The 12,817-nt window shown below is 43.1% G+C and overlaps 1 protein-coding gene across 1 annotated transcript; it reads right to left on the reverse strand.

Moving 5' to 3' along the window:
- Positions 1–472: 472 nt before the first annotated feature.
- Positions 473–12,574, reverse strand: LYSMD2 (LysM domain containing 2). The gene is made up of 3 exons (XM_045529266.1): positions 11,800–12,574; positions 2,488–2,819; positions 473–1,052 (listed from the first exon to the last, which is right to left on the reverse strand). The coding sequence occupies exons 1-3, from the start codon at positions 12,070–12,072 to the stop codon at positions 1,010–1,012; spliced, it is 648 nt and encodes a 215-aa protein (XP_045385222.1). The 5' UTR covers positions 12,073–12,574; the 3' UTR covers positions 473–1,009.
- Positions 12,575–12,817: the final 243 nt, after the last annotated feature.

Consider the following 12,817-nt stretch of genomic DNA (forward strand, 5'->3'; position numbering starts at 1 on the left):
TTAAAGTTTACTGCTGTAAGCTATACATATAATAAAGGCAAGACAAAGTACGTGAATAAAAATCTAACTCTCAATTCAAATGAGTACAGTGACTACAAAACACTCTATAAAATGACTTGGCAATGAAATCTAAACTAGAATTCAGCAATGTGTCAGATTATGGTATTGTTTATTTGTCCTTTTGATCCTATTCCATGTTTTGACTATATCTGAAATACATTAGGTCAATTAAAATTCCAAGCTTTAATAATCTAAAAGCAAATCAACTGTAATTTATTTTATTTTATTTCTTATTATTATTTTCTAGCTGGCACTACTCTGTTGACGATTTACTTTTAGATTATTAAAACTTTTTTTCAAAATTGCATTTATAATAATAAAAACCATTACAGTGGCGGAGAAGCTGTCACCACTTAATATATATAATTTAAAAATCAATATTATTTTCCCATTTGTCAAAAAAAATGAAGACTCAAATTTGAAAACATAGTTTATTTTCTCATTCAGACCTTTGTAGTTTATTTTTACAAAATAGCAGACAAAATTTGGTTCTTTATTTTAATACAGAATATGTAATACATATCGAAATATATATTTATAGCACTTAAGTTATAAACACACAGCAAATTCAGCATCACTTAAACAGCAACCATGTTTTTCACATAATTAGGATTTCATAAGGAGATAAACATTGTTTTTAGCTTAAATATATAAATAGTCTTTGATGCTTTATGTCAACCAGTATTTACAAAAGCTAGTCTAAAAACTACCACCACCTACAAAAGTGATGAGCTTGAGGATACAATTTTGCCATCATGCCATAATAAAGACTTAAATTTATAGAAAGCCAGAGGAAACTAATCACTTCAGTGCAATTGTAGTAGGTAAATTATGATTTTAAGATGTACACTATGGGAATCCAGAAGGGATGCTTCTGAGTCTTCAGTTGTTGCATCCTTCATGGTCCAACCATATCTTAATCCAGGTTTGAGTCATGCCCCCGAATCACCTAACTGTGATAGAGGGAAGTTGCATAGGGACTTTCTTCACTTCTGAAAAAAAGAAATACAGCATCAATCAGTGTTTACACTTGCCAAAGAAAGGCAAGAGTATATCAACTTAGAATATTGTGCATGCCTTCAAAGTTGTACAGAACACAAAAAGTTATTAAGGCTTGGTGTTTCATGCAATAAGGAATACCTTATTGTCTCCATTTTACTGGTGTCTCAGTTACTGAAAAAAATAATGGTATTTGTTCATTATATCTAATTTGTTTATATTATATCTAAATATATTAAATGTAGACTACATTATATTCATATTTATATTTGTTTATGGTTTTTATATTCCACCTCTTTCTCAAAAGGATTTGAGGTACCTCTAACAAATTGCATACAAATATAATAACAAGATGAATAAAATAGAAATAAAAAATCAGGACTAAGGAAAATAGAAGGAAACCAATATATTAACTATAACAAATATTACAGTAGTTGAACCTGGGTATCAATTTTAGTTGCAAGCTTCTCAGTAGCCAGGGCAAAAAAGGAAAAACACAGTAGGTTGTGCCTTCTTGAAATCTTAATGGAAGAAGGAAACCAATTTTTTAGGAGAGAGAAAGGTTAGCCCTAGTACCAAATTAAAAAACAAAAAAGCTCACATGAGATCTTAAGTAGGGACTACCCAGTAACAAATAACAGACAAGGTCTGACAAATTTTCTAAGAATCAGTATTTTACAAGTATTTCCTAGGGCACTACTGCCCTTGAAGGTGTCAATGAGATGCTTTTACTTGGCTGCTATCCAGAATTGCTAGCTGGATAGTGATGCTATTAAAGCAAAGCAGCAAACTTTTTATAATAAATAACAGAGACAAAAGCACTGCAACAGATAAAGCCTTGTGCAAACAGTTCCTCTGGTAGATTTCATATATTTAAAATGTCTTTCTAGAATGAAAACATAGATTTTAAAGCAAAAAAGGAAAGAAAGTAAGGAAAGATTTGGGCCAAGGCAGGAGGATTGCTTGAGGTCAGGAGTTTGAGACCAGTGTGAGCAAGAGTGAGACCCCATCTTTACTAAAAATAGAAAAAAAGCAGAGCATAGTGGTGCACGCCTATAGTCCCAGCTATCTGGGGAGCTGAGGCAGGAGGATCACTTGAGCCCAGGAGTGTGTGGTTGCTGTGAGCTAGGCTGACGCCACTGCATTCCAGCTGGGGCGACAGAGCAAGATTCTGTTTCAAAAAAGAAAGAAAGGAAAGAAAGGAAGGAAGGAAAGGAAGGAAGGAAGGAAAGGAAGGAAAGGAAAGGAAAGGAAAGGAAAGGAAAGGAAAGGAAAGGAAAGGAAAGGAAAGGAAAGGAAAGGAAAGGAAAGGAAAGGAAAGGAAGGAAAGGAGGAAAGGAAAAAAGAAAGACAGAATGATTTGGCCTAGCAAGGACATATTAATAGTAATTTATTTAGCCTCTGACATTAGAACCAGGGTATTTTTACCGGCTCTCTTCTTTTAGTTTCTTGGCTGCCTGTGTTGATAACTTAATCTGCAAATCGAGTCTCTGCAGGAAATCTCTGGCTGATACTTCCTCAGGCTGTAAGGGCTGAACATCAGATTCTTGAGGACTGGGAGGAGGGAGGTCTTCCCCAGCTACCACTGGTTCTTCTTCATGAGAAAAACTGCTATCAACAGTTTCATTTTCTGGAGAATCAATGGAGTTAAGTCCATTAAACAACAAAGGCTTCTCTGATATAACTGGGATGTTCAAAGTTTTCTTCAGAAATATACAATCATTGGTAAACAGTTTATTGGCCCTTTTAATCTGCTCCATCTAAAATATAAAAAAGGAAACACAGAGTTAACATAAGCAAGTCCAGGAGTAGGGTTTGTTATACAACACAGAACTACAAATATTTATGAGTAAAATGTATCAATACTGTCTCTGGATTTGAGATTCTTCATTCCAGTGTGGTCACCTCCCCAGAAAGTCCTAGTTATTTCAAGAGATGTCAGGAAATACTGTTTCCCAATTTCAAAAAAGGAAAGACTAATCTCCCACACTACATTATTTCCCCAACAAGGCAGCTTTTAACCTCAGTGGCCTTAAATCCCTGAAGTTAAAAAATGTAAAATTTTTAGCACTTACTTAGCAAATTCCATGCTTGTCTTAACATTTCTATTATATAACTTAAAACAAATATTATCGCTACAATTTCACTTATGGAGTGCTTCCCATGTCTCTAGAATTGTGCTTGGCGAATACAGTCATCCCTGGGTATCTGTGGGGGATTGGTCCCAGGATCTCCCTTGGATAACAAAATCTAAGGACGCTCAAGTTCCTTATATAAAATGGCATATTATTTGCATATCACCTACGCACATCCTCCTGTACACTTTAAACCACTTCTAGTGAGTTATAATACATGATACAATGTAAATGCTGTATAAATAGTTGTCATACTATATTGAATAGGAAATAAGGACAAGAAAAAAAGTCTGTACATGTTCCGGCACAACCACTGTGTGCCTACCTATATTTTCTGAGGTTGGCTGAATCCCCAGACACAGAACCCGTGGATACAGAAGGCTGACTATATAACAGATACAGGAGGTGGCAGAGACGTAAGTACCAGTATTTGGAAGAGTGATGGAGGCAGGGCTGCAGGCATTAAGAAAGGCCTCACAAAGAAGGTGGTGGTTCTAATTTGATTCTGTTGATTCCAGATGGGCCTTGAAGAATGGGTAGATGTGGGACAGGTAAAGAAAGCAGGTGGAGGCACTGTACACACAGTGTCTCATTCTTTCTACCCTATAGACTGGGTACTTGAAGATCCACATCACAAATAAAAGAAACAAAGCTCACAGAGATTATGTACCATGGACTCATCATACAACTGGCTGATGAAGAAGCTAGAATTTAATACCGGCTTTTATAACTTCAAACTCTTTTATAGCCTGTGGATACCTCCCCCAAACCACTGAGATGGGGAAGGGAAGTGGGGGTGAAAGAGGGAGTAGAATTTACATACATTATCTCACTTAAGCTTCATAACAGTTTTGCGTCTAGATACTTATCATCTCGCTTTTTACAAATAAGGGAACGGAGACTCAAGAGAGTTCAGGGGCATGCCTAAGTCCACAACACGAGTCAGTGAAGACAGGACCCAAACTGTGCTGGTCCTGAGTTTGTTGGAGAAATGTCTACTTTGATATTCATCACACCCTACTATAATCTGTCTACAGACTTCTCCACTGTACAAGCCTGGAACCTGCACCAAGCCAGGCACTCTACATGCGCTGTAGCATCTAATTTCCACCACAACTTCTTCTTGCAAAGTCTGTAACCAAGACAGTGCCGTGCAATAACTAAACACACAGGCTTTGGAATCTGACAGGTCTGCTTCAAATTCCAGCCCCACCAACACAGACTGTATGAACATGAGCTTGTCACTCACAGAGCCTATTTTCTCATGTGTAACACAGATATCATCTACCCTTCACAGGGCTGTCATGAGGATTAAATGAGAGTTTATATACACACTCACATAGAGGAGATATATATACAGAGAGAGAGAGAGAATATTAAAATATTGTGTGCACGTGTGTGTGTCCGTGTGTGTGTGTACATATATCTGTGTGTGTGTGTGTGTGTGTGTGTGTGTGTGTGTGTACATATATATACATACAGAAAGAGAGAGAAAGAAAGTAGTTAGAAGAGTGCCTGGCAGTGGATAATACTTACTACTCTCCATTTTCCAATAAAACAATCAAGGCCCACAGAGATGACTGATTTGACAAAGTACATATGGCTCTTTAAATGTTTGAACTGAGATTTCTGTCTGATTCTAAAATCCATACAATACTTAGATTAAAGCACATGACTAATGGAACCACATTATGAGGAACCTTTAATGCCAAATTAATTCTGAGTGAAAAAAATTATATTTCTACTTCAAAAAGCCTGCAAGACCAATAGTCATATAAATGGGCCCTGTTTCTCCTGCCTTATTATAAGCTGAAGCCATGCAAATAGTACAAACGCAGCTTTCTTTTTTCCTTTAACAGATACTACATTAAAGAAAAGAGAAGGGATGGTCTTTTGTGTTCTAGTTTAAGGAGAAAAGGCAGCGTGAGAAACAGAGAACATAAACATGGGCAGTAGCATTTTAGAGACTCAATTAAAATCTAAAAATCTCAAGTATTTCTGCTCTAGTTTAGGTTTAGACCTGAAAGGGTTAAACAGCTTGAACGCTTTGCCCATAGCAAGTTCAGATATATTCCATCCGTTCTGCCTGTGGCACCCCTAGTTCTTCCAGCCAGCAGCCAGCTCCTCTCCTGCTGCACAAGCTTCCAACGGCACTGAGCTCCCCTGGCTCCAGGTGAGAGGTGACTCAGTCCTGCCCTTTGAAGCATCACAGCACCCTGGCTTTCGTGATAGGTCACAGTCCCATCTCAGAACCACTCAGACATGCAAGGAGACTTTTGCTGGGTCTGTCAGGGACAAAGTTCTCTATTTTTTTCTGCTGGAAGCAGGTGGGCTGGAGATGCTGGCAGTCATCCTGCCACCGTGTGGAACTTGATAATGAAGCTAGCTTGGAGGAAGTCATGGGGACCTCTGGATCACAGCCTGGAGCCAGAATACGCTCAGACCTTTCGGTTGGTTCCGGGAGCAAATAAGCTCCATTTGGGGTTTGGGGTTTTTTTTTCTTTTTGTTTTTTGCTCAGGCCAATTTGCGTTAGGTTTTGTGTCACTTGTAACTGAAAGAGTCCTTGCTGACATAGTGACCTTTGAAATGCTTATTGGAAGGGGCCTGTGATTGCTAATAGTCATTGTTTCCTGGGAATAATGATGGAGGGCAGAAAGAGATGGGAACACTTAGGATCTGAATTGCTGAGCAGGGCTGGGAACAGCAAGAGTACACTGCGAATTCCTTCAGAGCAAGAACTGGTTATTTCTATAGCCTGCCTGGTCTGACAAAGATCTTATACACACTAAGTGCTTTGGACGGATACATAGATCAATTAATAACAGGCCAGAGGAACAGGCATAGAAGATGAACCCAGGGAAGTAACCAGAAATGGGTAGTAAAAATTGTCTGTTAGGCTGTATATTCTCCTTTTCTTTTTCTTTTTTTTTATCAATTGCAGAAAACTCAAGACAGATTATTCTCTTTTTAAACCTCCTTTCACCTCCTAACCCATTCCCCACTTTTTTGAACCGCTTCTAAACCCTAGGAGGCTGACCATTTATAACAAGAACTGCATTACCCTAGGCCCCTTGTCCTTGGGATTGTACTTGGTATTCCAACCGCAGCAGCACGACCTCACTGTGACTGGTGGCCAGGGTTCCTGTCAGGCACCCCCCCCCCCGGACCCCCGCATCCAAGGTTCCAGATCTGGCCAGTCTTCCCTTGGCCTTCAGGCCTAGGAGTAACATCTCCCTGCCATAGCTAGCCTCTGGGAACTTCACCATCCCTTGCTGGTTCCCTACACCCTGCTCGCACTCTGTCAATGTCCCTTCATTAAACCCTGTTCGGCCTCATCCTCTGAGTGTGCTATCTGCATCCTGCTGGGACCCTGAACGAAGAGCATGACAGGCCACTAAGGCCAGGCAAGTGGCCAAAGATACTGAGCAAAGACAAGCTGACTGAGTCAGAAACTGAGTGTGGTCAGGGATTCCACAGGCAGGGCTCCCCCGAGCTCTTGTACTTACTACTACATGTTGATTCACTACAGATTGCCCTTTTACCCAGTCCACAAGCTTCCTAAAGTCAGGGGCTACATCTTCTTCATCTCAACGTCATTAGTAAACATTTCAGGTATATGTTGACCCTCGTGGTCTGGATTCAAAGATGACACACAGGATGGTAGCACCAAGGAGACCAGGGACATAGAGACATAGCTTGTTCCCATCAAGGTGGGAACCAATATGAGAACAGGGAAGATTTGAGTCTGAAGGTGAAAACAGGTAAAAGAGTTTAATATAAGGTAGGAGTTCAAAGAACAGGCTCTGGGGCCACACTTTCTGGGTTCATATCCTAACTTTGCCACTTTCTAATCATTCTCTGTTTTCTTATCTATAAAGTAAGGATGGTAATAGTTCCTTCCTCACAATATGAACATTCATTAATTCATGTCAAGTATTAAGAACAACACATGGCACACAAGTACCCCAAAATGTTAGCAACTATTATAAGTTTGGTTAAAAGCAAGAAAACAACAAGTAAGAGCAGATGCTAACATGTATTCAGCAAATGAGAAGGAAGGAAGTAGGAATTTTCTCCCATTAAAATTTTTTTCTTGGCCATGTGCAGTGGCTCACACCTATAATCCCAGCACTTTGGGAGGCTGAGGCAGGAAGATCACTTAAGGCCAGGAATTTGAGGTTGCAGTGAGCTATGATAATGCCACTGCACTCCAGCCTGGGTGACAGAGCAAGACCCTGTCTCAAAAAAACTAAAAAATAAAAAAATAAAAATTTTCCCCTAAACTAAGAATAAATAAAGAAAATTTCACATAAACAAGCCCGGATAAATAATATGTTGTCATTGCCCTGTGACAAAAGGTTTTGAAATGTTTTTTCAAAAGGTAATAAATTTGATCTTAACTTGTTCTTTTTCATAAGCAATGGCTTGGGCCAACTGCATAGGCTCTAAACTCTGTTACTTCTATTAAAGTTATGGTATGAAACCAGACGTGCAAAGAGCCAGGAAAAAAAAAAAAAAAAGCATTTCAGCCAGAAAGAACAGCAGCAAATGCCCAGAGCAGGAAAAAAACATGTGGCTGAAGTACAGAGAGTAATTAGCAAACTTCAGGCCAGGCAGGACCTTGGATGCCAAGGTAAGGAATTTGGAATTTATTTTAAATGTGATGAGAAGCCACTGGAGGATGAAGGAAGGGAGTGACATGATCTGATTACAGTTAAAGATCATTCCAGCAGCTGTGCGGAAAAATGGATTAACAAGAGGCATTAGTGGACACAGGAAGCCCATTTATGGAGGTAACCGCGGTAGCACAGACAAGAAACCATGGAGGATCCAAAATGGTGAAATGTTATTTTCCTTTGCTTTGGAATGTTTTATACTTCTATCTGACCATAGGTGTGTCTACTGTTCTGGAAATTTCACCTCACATAAAGATAAGGAAAGTCATGATCCAAACCAAGGAAGAGCTGGAAAACTCTACAGCTTTCCTACCTATCTCTGTTCAATATTTCCTAAGGTCCTGTGAATGCTGAGACTAGAAAGGGTGCCCTTTTCAAAGTGATGCAGAACTACCCTCTGTTTCTTAGAGACGGAGGAGTAGGGGTAGGGGCCGCATCAATCACATGCTTTCATTTCCAAGTCTCAGCTAAGCAGGACTGAACAGCATGACTCACTGAAATACAAATTTACTCTCTGGTCACTAAGAAACAGATTACTGAATAAGGAAAGTGAAAGCTAACAGATGGCCACAAGGTCAGTCATGGTAAAATCCGGCAGAATGAGTGCCATCAATAATTTAAAAACAACTTATTGAAAATGACTCCCCTGTAAATACACTTTTGTAAAGGTGAATTTACTTTGGAGGGAATTTGCAAAACTTCCCCTCTAGAAGGTATCTCAACACCAGCCACTGGGCATGGCTGAGAACTCCCCCCAAAGGAGACCTGGTTCACAAGAGTAGCTATTAAGGAAAAAAACAAAAAAAGACACTTGGGCCAGCATCATTAGCTCACCTACCTAACAGTGAATACAATATTCAAAACTTCTTTTTCTTCCTCTCCATTCCTTAAAATAGACAAGCCCTTCCAAAAACATTTCAAGATAACTAACATTTTCACAGTACTGTGTGGCTTACGGACATTTTCATATACACATACAACTCCCATTTGATTATTATTTTATAGAAAACAGACTATTATTATTTTTACAGAAAAAAAAATTAAATGATTCTCCCAAGATTCACCCCCACATCTGTCTCCTGTTATGTTCTAGATGTTGGTGGCAGTCACACTTCAGCATTGCCATGTGCTCATGGGAAAAAGGCTTTTTTCCTTTTCTGTGCTGTCTTAGAAGAGTATAGGAGATTCCACTTATAGGAAAAGTCCAGAAAAGGCAAATCTATAAATGATAAAGGAGATTGGTGGCTGCCTGGGACTGAGGTGGGGAACAGAGAATGAGAGGAATGAGATGGACACAGGGCCTTTTTCAGGGTGATGGAACTTCTCTAAAATTGAGTTGTGCAACTCAGAGAGCTGTCTCAACTCTCTTTAATAAAAATAATTGAATTATGCACTTAAGCAGGGTGAATTTTGTAATTATACCTCCATAAAGCTATTTTTTTAAAAAAGAATACATGAGAATCTACTAAAACCCCAAATTACCGAAGTCTACTTCACCATACCTCTCGCCTGCGGTGGCACTATTTACAGTTCTCTTCTCTTTGACCTAGCAAGGGTCAACAACCTCCACCAGCAGCAGGGGCTAAAGTTATAAACACTAAAGGTTTACATATGTTAATACTTCAGCTTCTAACTCACAATGCTCATTCTCCTAAAAATGGTGATCATTTCACCTTTTCTCAGCAAGATCACTTGTTAGGGGAAATGTTAAAGCAACAACTTGGCTTAGCAGCTAATTGGAAGAGGAAGAGAAAACCCTGGGAGTAAAACTGGATAGGAACTAACTGAGGGTACTGGGAGGGTGAGGTGGCCTCTGGAGAGGAGAGAGGACAGGTGAGCTGTCTGGGAGAAGCAGAGACAAAGAAAAAGTTGATGCACAGCAAAGTCCACTGGGCTGGCTCCTTCACACTTGCAGTTCCTCTACTGCTCTCTGGAGGTTTTTCCAGGATTTCTAAACAAAAAGTTGACAGTGGCAGCCTGGAACATGTCGCTTTCCTCCAGACGCGTGATTCCAACCGGGAGTAGCCAGGATCACTGAAAAAGCAATAGCTAAATCTTGAATACAGAGCTAGGGAAGGGGCCTTAATGTCTCAGTGGAGATAAACACAGCCAGGGAAACTCCAGCCAGTCAAGTTCATGTTTGAGGTTTGAACTGTATTTATTTAATAGTTTCTCAACTCAGCCCAAATAGTTTGTTTCCCAGACTCACTTCCTCAGCTGCCTCTTACTATGATAGAGGTGCCCAACCCTAAACCTAAATGAAATTCAGTGTAAAGACCCACTGCTGGTGGGGGCAGGGAACACACACCAGTAAAGGCAGTTGTCTTTTAGAGATTTGAGAACTAGCCGCAAACTAAATCTTGCAGTTTTAGTCTTCAGCAGCAGATGTCTAGGAGCTATAGGCAACTAAAGTGAAACCACAGAACGCTGTGGGTTGCAGAGAGTTTGCCATAAGAAGAGACAATGGGAAATAACACTCCTATGGATATCATAGATTCCTAGGTACAGGCACCCCAGCCTAATAGGGATGATGCATGAAAAACAGAAAAGACCTTCCTTCTTCAGTAACCAGGATAAAAATAAGGGTGGATATCAGAAGTAATATCTAGAGAAAAGCAAATGCTTTATCACTGTGTTCACTCAAGATGGTCTCAATAAATAATCACACTTGGAAAATATCCTCACCTCTCATCCACCTTCTCATCTGTAAAAAGATTAAGTACACCTATCTCCTAGGCTTATTGTGAAAGTCAAATTAAATACGATCAAGATGAAACAGGACAAATGCGATGCCTGGCACCCAGCAGGCATTCAGCAGAGGGTAGCTACTAATATTTCCCAACTCTACTTTCCTCTGGCTCTGACCCAAATCAGGCCCCATTAATGCACATGGAGAACTGTAGGGCTCTGTTCACATTTAGAGAACTCCCAGGAGGGCAGAATGGGGCTCTCCAGGGCATGATAATGTCAGTACATGACTGCACAGCAACGTTCCTGCTCTCACAACGTTTAAATGATAGAAGGGCCTGATAGGTAAACATACACCCCCTCAAATATGCAAAATAGATATCTCGGTCTCTCTCATTGGGTAAAGGGCCAGAAAGAGTTTCACTTTAAGAGAAAGATATAGATAAGATCATCTTTCTTCCCACTGCTGTCTAAGGTGCTTCAGGAAAAGAACATTGAAAACTGATACAGAACTCCAATGTAAAAAGGCCATCACATAGCTCGGAGTTAATTATAAGTAATTTTAATGAAACAATTTGTTCCCTCAGGTTTCCATGTTCTTCCTAAAGGTGTAATGAAATACACCCAAGACACACACACTTATAAATTTGTAATAAACACAGCCCTCCAGCTCACCTAGACCACAGTTCTTGGCTGCTGCTTAGCGACAGGTGTCACATTCACGGTTGCCAGTGAGCCCAGGGGTGTAATTTCACTTCTAAATAAAGCATAATCGATAGAACCAGAACCATCCAGTACGTACAACTGTACCATTCCTGACTCATCATAGAGCTTGTTTATGCAGAGGAAAAAATTCACCTCAGTTTGGCTTTCAGTAAATACACTGTAGCATGCTCGGGACTGCAAAATCAGGTGACTGTGGCTCCTGGTGGTGCCAAAGCCCTAGTCCTCCCTGGCCCTGCTCACGCGACAGATCTGGTCTGAGTCTGGGCAGGGCACCGGGAACTCGACGCGGCTACCTGGGGAGGGAGCCTTGGCGGCCCGCCCCTCTGGCCGCAGGACCAGCTCTGGCGGCCGTTGCAGTCGCCCGCAGCGCGCCGAGCGAGCGCGTGGAGCAGCGCCGCCGGGGGGCGGACGGCTGCCTTCTCGACACCCCAAGTCCTGCCCTCCCCTCCTCCAGCCGCGCCGCCCCCCCGCCCTGGAGCTGGCAGCTCGGGCCGCGGCGGCGCGCCCCGCTCACCGTGACTCCGTACTTGAGCGCGATGCCCTGGAGAGTGTCGCCGGCGCGGACCCGGTGCTCCACATGGCGCTCGATGACGCCGGCGCCCAGCGGCGCCCGCACGCTGGCCGTGCTCCCGTACGAGCGGGTCTTGGTGCGGGCTAGGCTCAGCGACAGCTCGGCCTCCTCGGACTCGGAGCCGGAGCGCGAGCGCGGCGGTGGCGAGTGGGCCGAGGGCCGCGGGGCGCGGGGGCCGCCTTCCCGCAGGGACCGCGCGGGCGAGGAGTCCGCCATGGGTCCTGCCGAGGCCGCCAGGTCGGGGAGCTCGCCAAGGGGGCGGCGCCTCCTCCTCCGCCGCCGCCGCCTCTTCCTCCTCACAGGGGCTGCGGCTGGCCGTCCCGCGGGGGCGGCGGGCGGGAGGCCGGGGCGGGAAGCTGCGGGCCGGGCATGGCTGGCGCCTCCCTTCTCCGCGTCCTGCCTGCCCCGGGCGCCCGCGCCACTCGCGCACCTGCAAGGGGAAGAGCAGAACGAGCTCCCGCAGCTGCCGGGCCGACCGCCGCGGCCCGTCCCTGCCCGCCGTCCAAGGAAAGCCCTGCCCTGCGGGGAATCGGGGGCGCGCTGAAGCCGCGGCGGCTAAGGGAGGCCCATCCGTTGGCGTCCCGGGCGCCAGGTGGTCTCCTGCGACGTGCAGACGGAACCTGGGCGGGACCCTGGCCACGGCAAAACAAAGCTTTGCTCTGCTCCCTCTGTTGACTCCCCGGCAGAGGCCGGCTTGCTTAGACCTGAAAGCTCTGCCACGCCAAGGGTACGTTTCTCCCCCCGCCCTAGTGACCTCAAAGTCCACGTCACAGAATAATTTAATAGCATCAAACACACAGCTTCTCCAGGCCCATCTCCACAGCCTGGAGGGTGCAGTCCTTTCAACATCACACCAAAAGTTACAGTGCTTCTAAGGCCTGGTGGGTGGCCTCAAAATAACCTTTCAGTTGTTTGAGTTTCACTCTTCTTTGCACACCAGTGCCAATTTTAGTCCTGGGCT

This window comes from Lemur catta, chromosome 1 (assembly GCF_020740605.2).
Source record: "Lemur catta isolate mLemCat1 chromosome 1, mLemCat1.pri, whole genome shotgun sequence".
Lineage (NCBI taxonomy): Eukaryota > Metazoa > Chordata > Mammalia > Primates > Lemuridae > Lemur > Lemur catta.

Coding starts and splice junctions, on each gene's coding strand:
- LYSMD2 (XM_045529266.1), bottom strand. CDS start 12,072: ATGGCGGACTCCTCGCCCGCGCGGTCCCTGCGGGAAGGCGGCCCCCGC. Junction 2,820..11,799: donor CGCTCAAGTACGGAGTCACG/GTGAGCGGGGCG, acceptor TTTATATTTTAG/ATGGAGCAGATTAAAAGGGC. Junction 1,053..2,487: donor AAACTAAAAGAAGAGAGCCG/GTAAAAATACCC, acceptor TCTTTTTTTCAG/AAGTGAAGAAAGTCCCTATG.